Source organism: Gopherus evgoodei, chromosome 14, assembly GCF_007399415.2.
Source record: "Gopherus evgoodei ecotype Sinaloan lineage chromosome 14, rGopEvg1_v1.p, whole genome shotgun sequence".
Lineage (NCBI taxonomy): Eukaryota > Metazoa > Chordata > Testudines > Testudinidae > Gopherus > Gopherus evgoodei.
This window is the reverse complement of record NC_044335.1, coordinates 19,058,236-19,079,609: the sequence shown is the minus strand read 5'-3', so window position 1 is coordinate 19,079,609 and position 21,374 is coordinate 19,058,236. Positions and strand designations below refer to the sequence as shown.

At 40.5% G+C, this 21,374-nt stretch overlaps 1 protein-coding gene across 3 annotated transcripts in view; it reads left to right on the top strand.

The window, feature by feature from the left end:
• LOC115634924 (translocating chain-associated membrane protein 1-like 1) overlaps positions 1-20,068 on the top strand; it is a 50,469-nt gene extending 30,401 nt beyond the window's left edge. For all 3 annotated transcript variants that reach the window (XM_030532962.1, XM_030532964.1, XM_030532963.1), the window contains 8 exons: positions 305-421; positions 513-571; positions 1,189-1,273; positions 1,511-1,581; positions 5,338-5,442; positions 9,363-9,506; positions 14,499-14,659; positions 16,587-20,068. In XM_030532962.1, coding sequence (XP_030388822.1) covers positions 305-421; positions 513-571; positions 1,189-1,273; positions 1,511-1,581; positions 5,338-5,442; positions 9,363-9,506; positions 14,499-14,659; positions 16,587-16,660 — 816 coding nt within the window. In that variant the 3' untranslated portion in view covers positions 16,661-20,068. The remainder of the gene's footprint in view (positions 1-304; positions 422-512; positions 572-1,188; positions 1,274-1,510; positions 1,582-5,337; positions 5,443-9,362; positions 9,507-14,498; positions 14,660-16,586) is intronic.
• The last annotated feature ends 1,306 nt before the right edge of the window (positions 20,069-21,374 follow it).

Below are 21,374 nucleotides of genomic sequence, written 5' to 3'. Positions count from 1 at the left end.
AGCATCAGACCCTAACTAAGTAATAAGGCTCTGATCCTGGAGAAAAAAAAAAAGAGAGTAAATTTAAAAACATGAGCACGTCTCATATTGGCTTCAGTATGACTTCTCACACAAGTAAAGTTAAGCATGCATGTAATATTTTTCAGGATCAGAGCCTAACTTGAGGAATGGAAGATCTTGGAGGTAACAACTACTTAATTGAGGGCTAAGTGCCAAGTAGCTTGCCTTTTTCGCCTCTACCAATAATGATTAAAGTAAAACGTTGATCTGTTTTTATATCCCAAAATGTATTTCTTGTTTTCAGAAAATTAATAGACGTCTCCATTTGTCAAAAACGAAGCACAGCAAATTCAATGAATCGGGGCAGCTAGCATTTTTCCATTTGTTTTCATTTGCCTGGGGAGCAAGTATTTTGACTGCAGTAAGTAAGTCAAATTGCTATCTGTATTTGTTTTAAAAGTACACATCTGAAATATTATGAAAGTTCTTAAATGACAATTTTTTTTTTCCAGGAAGAATTCATTACAAACCCTACCTTGTTATGGAAAGACTATCCCCATTCTCACATGCTGTAAGTGTTTTATTCTCTTTTTCTAGGTATTTGACAGTTGGCTACCAGAATTTTGTAATGGTAATCCAAACAGTGTAGACAGTTTTCATTTGTATTAGTGACCAATAGCTGAAAATTCTTTGTTCTGTATTCCTTGAAAGAAAGAGAGAGAGAGAGAGAGAGAGAATTTGGGCTCCCCTCCTGTAAATGCTTGCACCAGTGTCTAATTTTACCGTATTAGTAGCCCCAGAGTTCAGTGAGTGTAAAGTTAAGCATATGCAGAAGTGTTTAGATGATTATTGCCTGACTCAATATTACTAAACCTACCTGTCTTCCACTGAAGGAACTTGGTGGGGAGGTGGGTGTTCCTCCACTCCCCAAACAAAAACTAAAAAATGGTTCAAAGGGTGATCTAGAACTTGCAAACAGGAAGGGAATTTGTAAACACTTATTCACGAAATTACTTCTTGACTTTATAATAGCTGATAAAGTAGTTTGTTTGCAATTCCTTTTATATATAGTATAGCATATTGTAGGTCAGCATTTCTTATTTTGAGGGAATGAGGTAAAATATTGTATCCTTTAAAAACCTAAACACTTAACGTCCTAAACTACTTCCCTTCTAAATTGTTGTTTAGTTTTCAGGTAAAATTCTTCTATGTCTGCCAGATTGCCTATTGGCTTCATGCACTCCCAGAATTGTACTTTCAAAAGATTCGAAAGGTATGAATTGAAACCTTTGCTACTTTATTTAAAAAATACATTTTGAATTGCTTGATTTGTTTGGAAATGTAATCTTGGTGGGAAACTTACATAGGGTGCATACTTCAAACAGAATTCCTTTGCCTTACAGAGAGAAGTACAGCAGTGAGGAAGATAAGGAAGGTTGACACATTTCAGTATGGTGGGTTTTAAAGCAGGTTAGCTAAAATTTAACTTTAAGTTTTCTCTTAATTTTAGGAAGATATACCAAGACAGCTATACTATATCTGCCTTTACATTGCTCACATATCTGGTGCCTACGTATTGAAGTAAGTATTTGTAAATGGTTACTAACTGAAAAGTTTTACTTCATTATTCCAGTTATCAATTTTTTTTTACCATTTTTCATGTGGCTCTGCGTATTCCCATTTATGGGCACTATGCCACCTTGTGGTGCTTTACAGTAAAACCTTCTAATAGCAGCATCCGTTAGATCGCTCTTCTGACCTTTCCTGCTCCCCTCAGCATCAGGACATAGTAAGCCAAGGCTATATAGGGGGTGGAGCAACCTCACCACCTCAGATCCTTCCACATGCCTGGATAGATGTGAAGCTCTCTGGTCTTTCTGGACCAGAGCCTTTTTTCTTGAGGTAATCAGTGTTAGTTGTTAGCGATTCTTTCCAGTTCTGCATTATGGCAGAATTGAAGAAACAGAAGAACCTGGGTTTCAAAAGCTGCATTTCCTGCCTGGCTGTCTTCCTAGCATCTGACAACTATGTTCAGGTTCTCAAGTGCCTGGGAGAAACTCATTCTTTTTCTAGGTGTTTGATCTGCTGGACCTTTTAGTCCCAGAGACTTGCTTACAGCTCCTCCTTCTCAAGGAAGCTCTCAAGGCCAGACCCTCTGGATCTGAACAGTTCTCAGATGCAAGGTCTAAGAGGCCAGTCTTGGTTTCTAGCAGTTCCAAAGGACTGAAGGGTTCCAAGAATCCGCACCCTATGTTAGGGCTAGATGCCCCCTAAGTCAAGCCCCAAGGCTACATATGTTTGAACCGAGGGCCATGCACTTGGCTCCAGCTGCCCTGACTCTGATGGAGCAGTCGAGAGATAATTTGGCCACCATCACTGGTGTCGTACTTGATGATTTGCAGTTGTCTGATCCTGTCGAATTCTTGTGCTACAGGGCCAGGATCAGATTCAGTGTTAGCTTTTGGCTCCAGGAAGATGGATTTCATTGGTGCATCCTAATTGGGGCGTCTGGGAGTCCGGATTTGGCCGACAGGCTGTCTATTGACTACCCCTGGTATGCCATGCAGTTCAAATAACAGCCTCTTGATCTCTCCTACTTCTCCCTCTTTAGGGACCCCCGCCTCTCATGAGGTGATTCTTCTTGAAGTGGAAAAGTTGCTTCTGTTAGGAGCAGTCGAGGAGATTCCCGACTTAAGGGATCAGGGCTTTTATTCCTTTTATTTTTTGGTTCAAAAGAAGGATGTGGGGGTTTAATTGGATACTAGATTAAGGGACTTGAATAAGTATGCTCAGAGGCTTTATTTCCAGGTGTTGACTTTGGTCTCCATAAATCCCTTCACTGTTGCTCATGGATTGGTTCACAACTCTCTATCTAAAGGATGTGTATTTTTATATTTCTGTTAATTACAATCATTCCAAGTACCTTTGATTTATAGTAGCTGGGAATCATTTCCAGTACAAGATGCTTCCATTTGGCCCAGGGTACAGACGAGTTGCATCATACGCACATTTAACCTATGCAAATTCAACTATATACTCGGCAAAAAACACTGTAACAAGATACCTGTAAATAGTGTGGGCGATTCCACCCAATGAGCATATGCCCCGGAGTGAGCATAAGATGGGAGACGTGAATCTGCTGTTCCCTCAGTCGGTCTCGGTTCCCGCGTGCCTCTCCTAGTGTGAGCATCTCGCCGCACTGAGTGTGATTCTAGTGTTTAAAGGTATGTATTTTTTGTACAACACGGCCCCTAAATACAAGCCAACTACTTCATCTGGTGCTCAACCAAAGAAACCGCGATCTGTTTCAATGCTGGAGGAAAAATTGGCTGTGTTGGACTTATTGAGAAACAGTGTGTCTGTCTCCAACATAGCACGTAAATATGGCCACAACGAATCTAGCATCTGTGCCATCAAGATTAGAGAGAGAGAAATTTGTCAAGCCGTGACGCCAAGTGCTCCAATAACTGCTGTGGTGATGAGCCAGGTGCCTGATAAGACTTCAGTGAAGACTGAAAATGCATTAAACTTATGGCTGGAAGACATGAACTGTAAATGTATGCCTATTGATGGCAATACGTTGCGAGAAAAGGCTCTTAGCCTCTGCGTGCTGTTCAAACCTCCTGCCAGAGAGAGACAGCCTTCTGATGAGAAGGAATTCAAAGCCAGCCAAGGTTGGCTTAAGAGTTTTAGGAACCACTTCAGCGTCAAAAACATGCAGACTACTGGTGAAGATGCATCTGTCGTTGAAGAGGCAGCAAAAGCCTACCCCAAACAATTTAAAGAAAATCATAGAAGAAAAGGGCTATCTTCCAGAACAAGTTTTTAATGCTGACAAGACTGGGCTCTTCTGGAAAAAAAAAATGCCCAACCGCACTTATATTTCGAAATCAGAAAGACAGGCCCCTGGTTTCAAAGCAGCTAAAGACCATGTGACTGGGTTGTTTTGTGGCAATGCAGCTGGGCATTTAATAAAGCCGGGCTTGCACTACAGGGCTGCAAATTCCTAAAAGGCAAGAACAAAAATCACCTGCCTGTGTTCAGGCAATCAAATAAAAAGGCTTGGGTGATGGCAGCATTATTTCTGGATTGGTTCCACAAGTGTTTCATTCCAGAGGTCAAGCGGTAACTCAAAGAGAAAGGACTTGACTTTAAAGTGTTGATGATCGTAGACAATGCTCCTGGTCACCCTGTGGCACTCCGGTTTGCACATAATGACGCTGAAGTTGTCTTTCACCCAGCCAATACCATCTCCATCCTCCAACCTCTCGATCAAGGCATGATTAGCTGTTTCAAGGCCACGTACATGAGGCTTACGTTCTCACGGATATGTAGTGCTATGGATGCTGATCCCAATCTTAATGTGATGGAGTGTTGGAAGTCCTTCAGCATTGCCGATTGCATCACTTATATTAAACAGGCAATGTATGCAATCAAGCCTGAAACAGTCAATGCATGTTGGCGAAACCTATGGAAAGAATGTGTGAATGACTGTCCAAGGGCCCTGGTCTGTGCAGGAGAGACTCCTGTGTAATGCACACACCTTCCGGGTGTGGTCGTCTGTCCCTCTGTTGGCACCGATACCACCAATATTTTGTATATCATCTAGATTGGTTATGCCTTATGCCAAGAATGACAAGGGGATATGATTTTTTCCCAGACTTTTTCTTGGTGAATTAAACAATGCATTACTGAATGCTACATACTGGCAAAAATTCTCATATCTGCTGCAATTAGACCACTAGACAGGTGTAGCTACCTCCTTTGCTTGCCTTAGGTACGTGTCTGTTGCTGAAACTTGCAAGCTACAATCTGGACTTTGATGCAAACGTTCACTAAGCACTATGCTCTGGACTTGACTTGTAGAACAAACGCTGGATTTGGCAAAGCAGTGCTTGTCTCTATTCAGCTAGGACCCTGGGTCCACCTCTAGGTTAGTCTCAGCGCTGCTTATCAGTCTGTTCCATAAGTGGGAATATGCAGAGCCACTCAAAGAAAAAATGAAGGTTATTTACTTGTAACCAAGGTTCCTCAAAAAAGCTCTGCCTATTCACATTTCCTATTGCCGTCCCCTCTCTGTCAGAATATTTGTTTATTCTGTGTCTCTGGCTTTGTGGTGGAAGGAATTGAGATGATGAGGGTGCTCTATCCCTTATATTTGTCTTGGATATGTTGTGATGCTGAGGAGGGGGGTAGGAGTAGGAGTGGAAGCATTCCAGCTGGCACTGCCAGAAGAAGGGTTTACGATAAGACAGCACAATACCCACAAGTGTGAATATACAGGGCCATCTTGAAAAGTATCTGTTACAAATAAATAACCTTCATTTTCCGTTACAGCCTTCAGCGTCTGGGGCTAATTTTGCTGGTACCTCACTATCTAGTGGAGCTCATTTTTCATGCCTCGCGTCTTTTCTACTTCAGTGATGAAAACAAGCAGAAAGGGTAAATTTTGCATGTACTATTTTTTATCTTACTACTTCTGCGTTTAATTTTCAGAGGTGTTGCAATTTCTATCAGCATAAACATGTTTTGTGTACATGTAACATAAAAAGCAAATGTTAGGCCATCACACATCCTAAGCTATATCTGTGATCCCAATATTACTGTCTGGTTGGAGTTCCATGAGAGCTCCAGTGTCATTTTGTAGAATCAAGGAAACTGATCTGTCACTTCATGATCATAATAATTTTTCAAGTAATATTTGTTACATGTTAGCCATCTTTGTTGTAAATGCTTACCTGTTCCAATATATTTTTAATTGCAAGTATATTTATGTAGATCTTTGTTTTAAAAACAAGTGCACTTTAGAATAAAAGTAATAGGGACACCAAAATCATTATACCTCTCTCAGAATCTATTTGTGTTTTTGAACTTTGTTCATTATTGTAAACCAATACAAAAGAACTGACAGAATTATACCAGTATTTTATAGTAATAAATACACAAACAATCTAAACAATGTGTATTACTTTTATGATAGGAAGAAAATCAGTCTATGCATTATCAGTTTTATATTCTGCCCCTTCTTTGCAAGGTGTGGACAGGGAGAGAAAGTAAAATATGTATAATTTATGGAAGGCAACAGTTTCAAACAGCATATAAAGTACAATTGTTTATTCTACATCTTGAGTGAATTGCTCACTTATTTTGAGATGTAGAGTTACAAGAACAATGGCATCGAAGCTGGGAAGGGGAAAGACAAGGGACTGGTTTGTAGAATGAGGGTGGAGGAAGTGAACTGTGTGTGTGAGCAAAGAGGAGGCAGATGAAACTTATAAGAAAGAAGTATGTAACTAAAAAGAGGGGTGCTCTGGGATCAGTCTGAACACTTTACTCAAATCTCAACCTTCATGTCTGTTCACAATTCTGCTCCACTTTTCCACTCCTGTCTCTTGTAGTGTCTCCCTTCACACTTCCAGCTGTGCAAGACTTGACTGTCCACTCATGTGAGACTTCTACGAACGTTATCTTGCTTTCTTCCACACTGCCTCTTATGCATACACAGTTCTCTTTAAAATAATCTGTAAGGCCACTACCCTCTTCTCCATATCTCTTCCCAAGACCTGTTTCTGTCTCAACTCCTAACACCACTATTTAAATAATTAGGCTGAAGGTCATTTGGAGAAAGTCAATATTTATTAAAGACAATAAAGTAAAAACAAACAAACTCTCTTTCCTTCTATTTTTTTAATATGTTGTTCAGCTTAGGCCATATGCTCTGTAGACCAGGGACCCTATCTACTTTTATTTGAGTAGCACCCAATATAACAGGACTGCAGTACTGATAAGGACATTTGGCCATTACTATAATTCAAATAATATGTTGTATTTCCCCTTCTGTCTGATCAAACAATGTGTTCTTCAGGATAGGGACAGTCTTCCTCTGATTAGGAAACACTTATCATTCTTTGAGTGCTACCATAATCTTAGGTTTCCATTCCTTATTATTATTTATCTCCTTAAAAGTTGAGTTAGAAAAGCATTTTGAGTGTTTTAGGAGAACCTAAAATATTGCTGTTTATAATAATCTTGAACAATAACCTCCCATCAAGAGCCATTTCTCCACATGGGCTTCTAGGCTATTAGTGACTTCATATTTAAGGTTATAAATTCCCGCTCTCGTAGCTTTCCAAAAACCCTGGCTTATTTTTCTAGGAGGGAAAAAAACCAACAACTTCTGCTTGAACTGTCACAGGCTGAGTATAGGAGTGTTGGGTATTTTTCTTTCTAAGTTTGAGATTAATTGAGCAAGCTGTGTTTGAACTGAGATTCTGAATGCACTTTTCATTTTGAAAATAGTTCTAGTTTTTTGTCCAATAATAATTTAAGTAGCATGAAAAACTTCTGTACTGCTGAAATCTTTCATGAGAACTACTTTCTATAGTTTGTTGTTGTGGTATTCTCCTAGATTAAGTGTAACCATCTCAGTAGACTACCTCCTGTTCAACTGGTCAGAAACCAAAGCTTTTGCTCTCCAAATTGGTAATAGGTGAATTTATCCCTTACTGACTTCTGTGAGAGATCTGATCAATCCTCACCGAGACAGTAGCATTCAGAATGTAAATCAGTCAGTATCAGAGGGGTAGCCGTGTTAGTCTGGATCTGTAAATGCAGCAAAGAATCCTGTGGTGAATGCCCACTTCGTCGGATGCATGTAGTGTTCTCCTACAAGTTTTTGTATATTGCCATTCCTAACATTGCTGGCATATGATAGCGTATATTTGTTTAATCCTGAGCTGATGGTGTAATATATGCCAGCAATGCCCCTCTGCTATGTACATCGGCCAAACTGGACAGTCTCTACGGAAAAGGATAAATGGACACAAATCAGATTTTAGTAATGGCAATATACAAAAACCTGTGGGAGAACACTTCAACCTCCCTGGTCACACTATAGCAGACCTTAAGGTGGCCATGCTGCAGCAAAAAAACTTCAGGACCAGACTTCAAAGAGAAACTGCTGAGCTTCAGTTCATCATTTTAGGATTAAACAAAGACTGTGAATGGCTTGCCAACTACAAAACCAGTTTCTCCTCCCTTGGTTTTCACACCTCAACTGCTAGAACAGGGCCTCATCCTCCCTGATTGAACTAACCTCGTTATCTCTAGCTTGCTTGCATATATATACCTGCCTTTGGAAATTTCCACTACATGCATCCGACGAAGTGGGTATTCACCCACGAAAGCTCATGCTCCAAAACGGCTGTTAGTCTATAAGGTGCCACAGGATTCTTTGCTGCTAAATCAGTCAGTAATCTTTATGTACCTCCCAAAATTGCTGATGCTGGAGAAGTTTAAATTCTTGGTCCTGGCTACTAGCATGGATGTGGGACAAGGAATGGTAGTGCCTTTTTTTCTTTGGGCACACCTCTCAGATTCCAGCTCTTGACTTCAACAGTGTCTCTAGCGATAGCTATATTGAAGACCTCCAGTATATGGGATGCGGATTGGTGAGGAGATATGGAGGAAGACTTAAAGTTTAGTTAGTAATCTATCTTTTTTATTTTAATTGTGTTTTAACTGAAATATGCTAATGTTTTAAAATAATTGAGATCTTATCTTACAGCCAACTAAAATTTAAAAAGAAAAATAGTTGGGAAATTCATAATAGATGCTTGTAACTTTTCATTGTCCTTTTCAGTATTTATCTACCAAATGTTTTGTTCTCTGCAAGCTTGGATATTAAAATGGTGACACTTTGCTCTAAGTTACCTACAAAGTAGAAAGGTAGTGCCTCAGTACTGATCCTATTAGCTGGCAATTTCTTATTTCCTCTTCCCCACCTCCCGCTGCTACCTTCCTAACCTGTACGCTTCTTGCTGTAATAATCTGTCTTTGTCCTCTCAACCACTTATTTTGTATCCATTTAATATCTGTGTATTATTGGTCTAGTCATCTCTATGGTTTTATAATGTCCTTGCTATCTTATATATGATTTACAGCATGAATATCAATCTGACATGTACTTTCTTCCTTTGCCCTGTTTCTGGGTCAGGGAAATTCACAATGAACTCAGCACCCAGATTTGGCATTCCATGTGGCAATACATTTAATTGCCATTATATACCCCACATTTGAAAATTTCTAAGCACACTTTTGAAAATAAAATTTAACTTCTATATTGAAAATAAAAGTTTTATTTGAGGCATAATTGAGTGTATACGGACAGGGTGCAGAATTCACTGTTGTGAGTGGAGAACTAGATGTAGAATTCCTGTAATTGTTGTTCATCTCAATATACCTTTCCTTTTCATCTTAAATTTCAGTGCTCAAGGAAGCTTAATAGAACTTGTACAGTTAACCAAGTTGAAAAGTGGTGGACAAAGGGAGAAGACACATTAATTTTATTATTTCCTTTTCAGGTTTACCCTTTGGGCTTTACTGTTTGTAATGGCTCGTCTTTTGACTCTAACCTTGTCTGTGCTCACATTTGGATTTGGTTTGGCAAGAGTAGAGAATCCAGGTTTTTCCATAGCAGACGGAAACTTCAATGTACTCACTGTGAGGTATAAAAAAGCTAGTAGACGTTCATGTTTGAGTAAAGTGACGCTTTCAGACTGCCTTTAATATATCTACTCAAGATTGTAGATCTTTTTGATGGAGAATTTTTCTGGGTGGCTTTTTTCCCAGGATTTTAGGGTGGAAGAAATTTTTTTTCTTCTTCTCCACAAAGCAGGGACTGCTATTACAAAACACATGCTAAACATAAGAAATCTTTGTTTTTCTTTATCAGTGTTTTTATAATTGAATTAATATCACTACTGTGCAAAAGATCCTGTATAACATCGTGTGAGCTTTTGCTTTAAATTTTCCCTGTGGCTATTGTGAACATACTGTAATTTTAAGATATCAATGCCTTAATTTTTGATCAAGAACTCTTTAGGAAAACCCAAGCAACCTTCTAACATGTTCATTCTTGCTTGCTCATTTCTGAAGTCACATTAATTTTTCACCGGGAGCTCTGCTGTTTAACCTGCATCTCAACAATCTGTTCATTCAGTAGGTGAAAGGGAAATTGAATTTGTATGCTTTGTCATCATTAAATCTCATTCTTAGATCACTTGGCAGAGGAGGCTGCAACTGTACAATTTGGTACCAGCTACTGAAGGCTGTCTGTTATATTTCCTTGATAAGCCTGCATACTTCCCCTGGTGTATTTAACCTGTAGCTCCCATTTATTTAATGCAGACTATATGCCCTGTCTTAGATGTGCTCCTTGGTCACATCTGGTTTCCATCAGTGTGAGAGGTTTAAGTTCTTCGAGTGCTTGCTCATGTCGATTCAACTTAGGTGTGTGTGCTCGCCACATGCACCAGTGCCAGAAGTTTTTCCCTCAAAAGTATCCATAGGGGACTGGCTCTGGGGCCCCCTGGAGTGACGCGGTATATAGGGCGCTGCCAGTTTCCCCCACCCTCAGTTCCTTCTTGCTGCCAGTGACTGTGCTGGAGCTGTTGTTGCTTCAGCTAGTGCTGTTGCTGCTCGTTCGTATTAACTAGTTATCTCTTGTATTATAGTGTATATACTTTTATGTTAGTATTTATAAATCCCTTAGCTATAGTTAGAGACTTCGTAGGTCCCAAACGGGACTTTGCCTCAGGATGGGGCATGCCCTGGTCCCCAGGCTTAAAGCCTGTGATCGCTGCAAGAGGCCCATGCCTGTTAGTGATCCACACACAGTTGTCTGCATTGCTTGGGCAAAGGGCACATTAGTGAGAAGTGCAAAATTTGCAAGTCCTTCGAGCCAAGGACTAAGAAGGAGTGTGATATTCATTTAAGAGCACTCCTTATGGAGTCGGCCCTCACCCTGGCACTGGAGCAACACTCCAACTAGGTGCTGAGTACAGTGACCTCGGTATGCAGCGCCCCACTGGGACCATCCACTGACCGCCAGCTACCTTGGATAGCGGTAGAGGCCTCCGTCAGCTCTGGGTGCCATCCATGTCAGAGGCCCTGCAGGCAGTGCAGGAGATCATGTCCCTCCCTGTGCCACCCACACTGGCTTCTACAGTTCCCTAGTCATGGGATAAATCCGTGTTTGGACTGCTTCAGTCTTCAGTTCAGCAGCGCTGTTCCCTGTCATGGGGGATGTCCCAGCAGCACTTGATCTCCAGTAACCACCACGCATCTGACTGCAAAGGCAGATGCAGCGCAGCCCCATTTGGTCTTCGAACCTCGGGCACGGGCAGAGAGGCTCAAGCTGTCACGGATCTGTCAAGCACCACTGGTCCCTAACATCCCGTTTCAGGTCAGACTTCAGGTGGAGTGACCGGCACCGGTCTGGACAGAGCCACTGTTTCACTCTGTCCTGGTCACCAGGGAGCAACTGCTCAGGATGCAGCTCTGGTTCGGAGCAAAGTTCCCTAATGGCAGGACAAGCTCCTGTACCAGCAGTATGGCTACATTGTCAGCACCAAAACTGGCCCCGTTTTTTAAGTACATCAGAAGCAGGAAGCCTGCTAAACAACCAGTAGGGCCCCTGGACAATCGAGATACAAAAGGAGCGCTTAAAGACGATAAAGTCGTTGCGGAGAAACTAAATGGATTCTTTGCTTCAGTCTTCACGACTAGGCTAGGACTTTTCAACCTGGAAAAGAACAGACTAAGGGGGGATATGATAGAGGTATATGAAATCATGAGTGATGTAGAGAAAGTAAATAAGGAAAAGGTATGTACTTACTCCCATAATACAAGAACTAGGAGCCACCAAATGAAATTAATGGGCAGCAGGTTTAAAACAAATAAAAGAAAGTTGTTCTTCATATAGCGCACAGTCAACTTGTGGAACTCCTTGCCTGAGGAGGTTGTGAAGGCTAGGACTATAACCATTTAAAAGAGAACTGGATAAATTCATGGAGGTTAAGTCTGTTAATGGATATTAGCCAGGATGGGTAAGGAAGGGTGTCCCTAGCCTCTGTTTGTCAGAAGGTGGAGATGGATGGCAGGAGAGAGATCACTTGATCATTGCCTGTTGGATTCACTCCCTTTGGGGCACCTGGCATTGGCCACTGTCAGCAGACAGGATACTGGGCTAGATGGACCTTTGGTCTGACCCAGTACAGCCATTCTTATGTTCTTATGTGGTGTGCCACACCAGGCTCCGGATGCGACCCCTGCAGCAATGGCTGCTGACAGTCTACTCTCGGTCCAGGGACCAGCTGGAAAAGGTTGTTACCATCTCCTTGATGCTACTTACCTCGCTGTGATGGCGGACTGACTCCGGGAAAGTCTTGGAAGGAGTTCCCTTCATCAGCACTCATCACTCAGTCGAGTTGGTTTTGGAGACCTCGGACCTCGGCTGGGGGGCGCACCTTGGCACCCTTTAGACCCAAGGTATGTGGTCCCCAGGGGAAATGACACTACATATAAATGTCCAAGAGCTCAGGGCGGTGCGTAGAGCGTGCGCAGTCGTCCTATCTCATCTGTCGGGCACAGTAGTCAGAGTCCTAACAGGCAACACAGCTTCGATGTTCTACATCAACAGACAAGGGGGAGTGTGATCCTCGACCCTCTGCCAAGAGGAACTCCATCTCTGGGATTTCTGCATCAGCCACGGAATTTGTGTAGAAGCGTGTTACCTTCCGGATGCCAAGAACATGCAAGCAGATCACCTAAGCAGGGATTTCTCCTCTCACCATGAGTGTGTGTTCCACCTGGAGGTAGCTGGCATGATCTCCCAGAGGTGGGGAACTCCCCAAGTGGATTTGTTCACCACCAGGCAGAACAGGAGGAGCCACAGATTTTGCTCCAGACGATGTCTGGGCAAGGGCTCCGTCTTTGATGCCTTTTTCCTGCCTTGAGCAGGAAGCCTGATGTATGCATTCCCTCTGATTCCACTTATCAGCAAGGTCCTAGCAAAAATCAAGGGAGATAAGTCTCAAGTTACCACGATTGCCCCAGCATGGCCTCATCAGCACTGGTTTGGGATGCTATCAAGCTTATCAGCAATCCCTCCGTGGCCCCTGCCGAACCGACTGGACCTGCTGTCACAGGATCATGGTTGACTCTTGCACCCCAATCTCACGTCCCTTTTCCTCATGGCTGACCACTGAGGAATAGGCCTGTTCGGAAGGGGTCCAAAAGGTCCTCCTCGAGAGTAGAAAGCCCTCGACTAGGCAGACCTACATGGCAAAGAGGATGAGGTTCTCCTGCTGGTCAGCCAAACAGGGCATCTCCTCTTCACATTCTTTGGTGCAGTCGATCTTAGACTACCTGCTTAATTTGATGAACGAGGGCCTGGCACGCTCCTCTATCAGGGTGCATCTGGTGGCCATTTCTGACTTTCATCCGCCAATCCAGGGGCAGATGGTGTTCTTCCATGACATGACGGTCAGGTTCCTCAGATGTCTCGAGAGACTTTCCTCAGATTTGGTCCCTGGCCCCTCAGTGGGATCTCAACTTGGTTCTGTCCAGGTTCACGGATCCGCCCTTTGAGCCTTTGGCCTCATGCTCCCTGTCTCACTTATCATGGAAGGTAGCTTTCCTGGTGGCTGCGATGTCAGTGAGGCGAGTCTTCAAGTTGCGAGCCCTGACCTCAGAACCACCGTACATGGTCTTCTATAATGACAAGGTCCAGCTCTGGCCCCACCCATCCTTCCTTCCCAAGGTGGTGTCTATTTTCCACATGAGCCAGGATATCTTACTTCTGGTCTTCTGCCCTAAGACTCATGAGGCTAGTGAAGAAAGGCACCTTCATGCTTTGGATGTAAGAAGGGCCATGGCTTTCTACCTAGAGCGGACAAAGCCTTTCCATAAGTCGACTCAGCTTTTCTTCTCTACAGCTGATAGGATGAAGGGCCTCCCGGTGTCCATGCAGAGGATTTATAACTGGATCACCTCTTGCATTTGGACCTGCTATGAGTTGGCAGGAGTCCCTCCGCCATCAATTGTCAGAGCCCACTCGACCAGAGCACAGGCACCTTTGGCGACCTTCCTGGCACACTTCCCAGTCCGGGACATCTGTCAAGCCACAATGTGGTCCTCGGTGCACACATTCATGGCCCACTGTGCCATCACTCAGTAGGCCAGGGACGACGCTGGGTTCGGCAGAGCTGTGTTGCAATCTACACATCCATGAACTTCTACCCACCTCTGAGGTACTGCTTGGGAGTCACCTAAGTTGAATGGACATGAGCGAGCACTCGAAGCAGAAAAGACAGTTACCTTTTCCACCAACAAGGAACTGAAGGTGGGGGGAACTGGTGGCACCCTATATATTGCAGCATGTGCATGCCACTCCAGGGGGCACTGGAGCTGGTCCCCTGCATATACTGCTGAGGAAGAAACTTCTGGCACCAGTGCATGTGGTGAGCACACACACCTAAGTTGAATGGACATGAGCAACACATCTTGTAGAACACCAGTTACGAAAAAGGTAATTGTCTTTTCTAGGAGTGATCAGCAACTTTTTAAAATGGACATTTGGTGCTGCTTTGCTGTGTAACAATGTATAGTTGAAACTTTTTTTATCTAACTTCTTATTTTAATCTGAAATCTTTTAGGATTAGTTGCTTGGCTGCAATTTGTCTAACACAGGCCTGGATGATGTGGAAATTTATAAATTTCCAGCTAAAGAAATGGAGAGAGCACATTCAGAACCAGATTCCTAAGAAAAAAATAACTTATGCAAAGAGCAAATCAACAAAAAAAGAACCAAACAGAGGTCAGTAGGGTTTTGTTTTGTTTTTAGTCACTTCAGATATCTACTATGAATATTCTTATGCTCGATTTGTTCCTGAAATCTTTTTGTATTTTCCTTTTATCAGTTCCCAAGGGAGCTACTGTGTGGTCCATTTCTTATTATTTGGTGAAAATAGATGTCATTTTTAGCTTCCTCAGAGTTAGAAAATAGCCTGCATCAAAACATATTTACTCATGGTACACTGTATAGCATGTTGCTAACTCGAGGCAGCAGAGAGAGAATACTGCACTATGATAAAAAACATCATTAACAAAAGCCCACAGAGCTAATGTTCTTTCCAGGATTTTTGTCCTCTACTGAACTCTGCACAGATACAAACTCCACAAATTCTGCATATTACTAGGTTGAAAAGTTTAAAAAAATTAGTCTTAAAGTTGTAATAGCACTTTAGAATTCATCTTTTTTAATGCTTACAAATAAAAACTGTATGTTGTCTATTTTATCCTGATTAGTGAGGCTTTTAAGGTGGCTGTTTTTCCTTGACCATAAATTCTATTTTTATTAAATGTTAGGTAATTAACAAATTGCTGTCACTCACTCTTCTAAATTCTACACCAAACCACAGAGACTTCTTTCTATAGTGACAATTGGACCCTTAAAAAACAACAACAACAACAACAAAAACTACTTTGAAATTAAATTGTAATCACTAGGGGACCTGTAGTGAACAAAGATTCCTTATTGTATTGCATAGGCAAGATTTGGAAGAAAATTACATCTACTAGCAGGAGGACTACCCTATTTGGCAGAAGTAGACTGGGAGTCTTCACCCATAAAATCCAGTACAGTGCTCTGATGAGAAGCCTATTACCAGTTGCTGAAATGTCTACCAGGATGCTATCTCTGGACCCTTTTTGGGAGCTCCCTTGTTCATGTCTTTCTGTACCTAATGGGCTGGGGTACTTCAGATTTAGATACACTACTAAGACATAATCCAGTGCTCTTGGAAGTTGATGGAAATAATCCCATTGATCTTAATGGGTGTTGGAGAAGCAGGTTTTCCTCTCCATTACCTTTCAGAGACTTCAAACTGCTGTAAAAGAAGTGTGTCTGCTTCTCTACTTCTCCTCTAGCCTTGTGGATCCTTATCCATAGGAGAAAAAGAGAACTTCACTGCTGCTCTTCATTGTTTTTCCATACAGAAGCATGTAATTGACACTATTCTTGAGCTTCACCACTGCCCACAGTATTCCAAATAGCAACAGTGAAATTGTAATCTTGTGGACTTCACACTCTGCTGTGGGAGGGAAAATCAATGACCAGGAGAGGTTTAGCGTCTGTAGGTGCAGGAGGACGACACTGTATTGGTTTACACTTACTCTTACCCTTGCAATCATAAATTCTAGAAATGTGTGTGTGTGGCGGGGTGTGTTTTGGTTTGGTTTGTTTAAATCTTAGATTCTGCTGATGCTGATGGTGGTGGTTCCCTAAATACCCCGTCCAAGCATCCCACTTGCTTAGAGTGAGTGGATTTTTCAAGCCCTGAATAGAGGGATCCAGGCTAGGTTGAAGTTAATGCATACAGATTGATTTGCAGTGACTGCACAAGATTTTAATACTATGGGACAAATATCGTAGGTTACCATAGACTTTTATTGTGTTAGCGTTGATAGTTCACACACAACTATAGTAAAACAAAATCTTCAGGTTCCATCCTCCACTGGCAAAAGGAATGATAGGGAAAGTTAGGAGGTAAGTATTCTATAAGTCCTTCAAAACATTACTTTGTTCCACTTCTCTACTGGAAGGCCCCAGAGCTTTGCCTGCATTAAGTGTTGAGTATTGTCATCTGACATTTTAGGTTTGCATATCAACTTTTTGTTTTTCATTCTACAGAGGCAAATAGCATTTTACCTGTACTTTAGCTTTCCCTGTTTTAAAATTTCAGCTAACTTTGTCAATGGAGCAGTAAAATTAGAAGATGGAGCATCACCCAGAACACGAAAATCAAAAGCATTATGAGATGGAAGCTAAAATCAGAAGACAACATTATTGACAGAAGACTGTGATTAAAAAATATAACCTGTCACTGCAGAATCATAGGCTATTTGTCTGTCTTGTTATGATTTAAATGGACACTATCAAGTTAAAATATATTTTAAACACATTTTTTATTAATACATAACTTACTATGAAAACTGGTCACTTGTTATCTAATTTATTTTACTATTTACCTCTTTCAGTTTCACTCAATTTGGACAAGAAAATAGACAAATCACTTGCACTTGCTGGCTCTTAGTAGCACAATTCTGCAATGTTTGAATGACAGACATTTCAGGGGAATATTTGAATCTAAACAATCTGTTTATTTGGAATGTTAAAAAAAAGTTGGCAACATTTTCATTAATATTACCGTTTAGAAAAGCAGTGGCTTTTCAAAACCTAAATTCTGGGCCAAAAATATCTGACCATGTATGTTTAACTTTAAACTTTTGCACAACAGACTCTTCTTTTTATCACATTCTGATATTGGAGTAGGGGAGAGTACAATATGTCTGAAATATATGTTAGCATGGCCAAAAAAAAGAGAGTAAATGACATCTATTTCCCTTCAAAGATTATATAAAACTTGATTTATATAACACGCTCATCAAGTTCTGACTTAATATACCTAACTTCCTTTTAGGTGATTGTGATATTTTAGTTAGACACACAGATTCTGCAGTTGCCTTGCAGAATTGCCAGTGTACATAGGGCGCTTTGAAATAGATTGTAATGTCTTTTTTGGAAACTAGTTGCCGATTAAACATCTAGGGTGAAATCCTTGTGCCACTAAAATAAGTGGCAAAGCTGTCATACGTTTTACTGAGGCCAGCATTTTACCGCATGGCCACATTTTGTGAAAATTTCCCCCTGGTAATTTTTTTTTAATTTTGGCACTGACCTGTTTGAAAGTTACACATGGCATTTTCATAAAGATTATGAAGTTGAGTTCAGGAAATGTATTTTCTGTAGCTGCAATTTTTTTTAAAGGTGCTAAGATTTTTAATTACCTGCATTAGGCAGCCACTTGTTTTGGTTTCAAATTCATATTTAAGTGTTTGTATCTCCATGAAGCTATTAAGATGCTCATTACTTAAATACTGTTTTAGATATGATTTATATTTAAAGTTGTAGACCATTTCAGAATGTCTTTTCAGAAGTAATAAGGTCTGATGCTGGTATAATTAAGTGGTCTAGTAAACACTGCATTATAGGCCTCTTATCCCCAACCAATGGCATCAGTTTTGCATGGCTTCTTATACTACTTGCCATCCTTTCAGCCAGTTGGATCCTATTTCTCCAGCACACAAAATTCTGTTCAGAAAACAGTTAACTTATGCAGTAGAGCTGACTTTATAATATATGCTTTCGGTGCATAAAACACTAGAGAGGTGCATTAAATTGCACTGTCATGTTCTGAAGTGTATGTTGTGGTTACGATTTAGGAAGAAGGTTTACAATTTCTTACATGTTAATGCCACAAAATATATTTACAACTTTCTTGGAAGAATAGTTATTTAAAATTTATCCATATGTAGGTTTTTCTTTAATACTATTTCTTCCCTCCCTCCCTGCACTGGCTTCCCAGGTTCTTTCTTGTACCCTCGCTTGTGTTTCTTGAAGAAGTGCAGTGTTTTTAGTGGAGTGAAGCAGAATCTAGTAGGACTGAGGGGCCACTTGTAAAAAGTTCAGCTGCATCTACCCAATTTCTGTCTCTAGAAACTGGCTATTGACCACCTACTCATTTCAGATAGATGCATGTATTCACATACAATAGAAACAGTTTTTGGCGTGTTCACCTAAGCTATACTCGATTAAACAGTATTTGCCACTTATCACACAGCATGTTCAAAGCATTTTACAAGCATACTCCTCATAACCCTCCAGTAAGGTAGGTAAGTAGAAGTGTTTTCAGGATATAAGAAACTGACAGATTAAGTGACTTGTCCAAGGACACAGTGAGGATCACTGCCTCTGCTGGGAGTAGAAATCAGGATTCCTAATTCCTAGTCCAGCGAATCAATCACACCTGACTCCTGGCCACACTTCTGTGAAAAGCAAGTGAGTGAGAGACTAAAGGTTTCATATCATATTACCAATCCCTTGAACTATCTTAGGTGTTGCCATGTTGATCTAAGCACTTGTTTGACTATGATAAGGCTACTGATATTTTTGTAAGTTACCTACATAGTCGTGACTGGTATATCTAATGCTATTTAAGTCTTATTAACCCATTTTCTAATTTGCCCTAACTATTCCCATGTGCAGATTGTATGTCGGAGTATCATGTGATTTCTCATAAACCTGTACATTTCTACTAAAAATGTTTACCATGGAATATATATTTTTTAAACAATTTTAATAAACGTATTTGTATAATCATGAATGCCTCATTTGATAAAAGTATCATCTTTTGAGCAGTTTTGGTGTGACCTGCTTAGTCTCTCTACCATACTGCTCACAAGACAATGCTTTCACCGATAAGTAACCGCACCTGTAAGTATACCATACATTTAGGTTTTGGGCCACTTTCCAGCTGAAATGGCCAAAGACTAGTTGTTATATAGGTAAAAATATTTTACCCTGAGAAGGGAATTCCTACACTAAGGACACTGTGAATACAGGATAAAAGTTATATTGCTTTTACATTACTGATGCAAACATTTTCTTGAATAAAAATATTTTCCTCTTCCCCCCCATCCATCGCAAAAGTATTCAGACCAAAATTTTTTTTAAGAGCCTAAAATTGGGCTACATCTATACCTGAGCGCCTACAAATTGGCCAGATTTTCAAAAGCGTGGAACACTCATCAGTTACAGTTAAGTAGCCCGATTCCCATTATGGGCACTGCAGAGTATTCAACACTCTTTAAAATCTGGCCACTTATTTAGGAGCCTAAGTAGTAACTTAATTTTAGGGTCCTGTTTTTCTCAAAAACTTAGCCCCAATCTTTTCCCCTTCAATATTTTGGAAAATTACATTTCTAGCATGCTGCTTATGAATTCACTGAACAAAATGTATTGAATGCTATTCTTGTTGCATGTCACTCATAATGGATACTTTAAGGAATCTACACTTCTGAAGTCAAATAATGTAAGTGAAACATTTAAAGTGTCCTTCGCATATAACTATTGTGTGTATGGATACTGTGTTCATACGCACATACTGTATCTGTAAAATAAAGATAGGAATCTCAGTCTTGTAGCATGAGAGAAACTCTCACTATTCCTTTTTAAAAATCATTGTTTTTTTGTCATTCCATTGCATTTTTGGATGCTCACTGTGGAATATCAAAATGTGTAAAATGAACTAGGCCTGTGCCTTAATATTAAGACATTTCAGTAAATGTTAAACAACTTGCAGCAAAAAAAAAAAAAAAAAAAAAAGGTGCTTTGCACTTAATGCAGTGTGTTTTGACAACTTTACAATGTAATTCTACATATATGTTAGTGACTGTTGCAGTGTTTGGAATGTCAAACGATGGAAGATGGAAAGTTGAGGATGGGAGGGATATGGCTTATTCTCATGTGCATTAGGGAGCAGACTCTGAGCTGGCTGTTCTGAGCCAGGAACTTTTGTGCGATGAGTGGAATTGGTAATGACTAAAAATAGTAACTTGATCTTATTGTTCAAAATTCCTTTTAGGTTAATATGTAGACTGATTAGTTCTATTTTAGTTTTTGTTGCTGTTTGTTTTTTGGAGTGGTGGTTTGTTGTTTTTCCTACCTGATTTGAGTGTGAGTGACAATAACATGTAAGGGAAGATTATGGGTTAGGGGAGTAGAAGCTAGGATACTAATAAGACTAATAAATAACTGTACTAATGTTCCCATTTGATTGAGTACAAAGCCCCCCACCCACCTAATAATTTTATTGTATTTGAAAGAGTAAATTTTAATAATCTTCAAAAATAAGAATTCCAGCTCTGTACACTGCAGCCTGTCTTGAATTCATTTTACACTGCCAAACAAAAATTCACACATTGTTTTGTTCCATGGTGGAAAGAAACTTTGTAACACTTTCAGGACTCTTGTACTTGTATTAAGCACAATATTTAGGAGGAAGCTATGAGAGAGGAGTCAGCAATTAAAAATTCCCAAGTGATTGACAATTGATTTTGGAATTATTGTCCAACAACCTCTTCTACCATCTTTGAAACAACCATTTTTTAACAAAATACTAAGCTAATCCATATCTCTGAAGCTATAACAAGACCCTAATTCTGCAAAGCACATACATAACTCTCACTGACTTCAATGAGACTTACGTTCATGCATATGTGCTTTGCTACATTGGGGCCTAACTCAAATAAATATAATTCAGGATTACAGTTGGGAGTGCATACTACCTCTTCATCTTTAAAGCACATTGGTGTTAAGACTGGAATTCTCAGAGTGCCTAAATGGCTTAGGAGCACTTAGAACTTGTGCTCAGAGACCCAAAGGTAACTCCCTTTGGAATCGAGGGGCATTAGAGGCCTAAATAACTTTGAGGATCTGGGCCTTTTATTCCTAAATTATATAGGCCTGAACTTTTAAAGGTATTTAGGTTCCTAATTCCTACTGATTTCAGTGGGAGTGAAATGTCTAAATATCTTTAAATATTTGGGTCTTAGGCACTTCTAAAAATGTTACCCAAAGTGTTTTAAGATCAGACACTAACATGAATTTTATTACAGATAATGAATTTCCT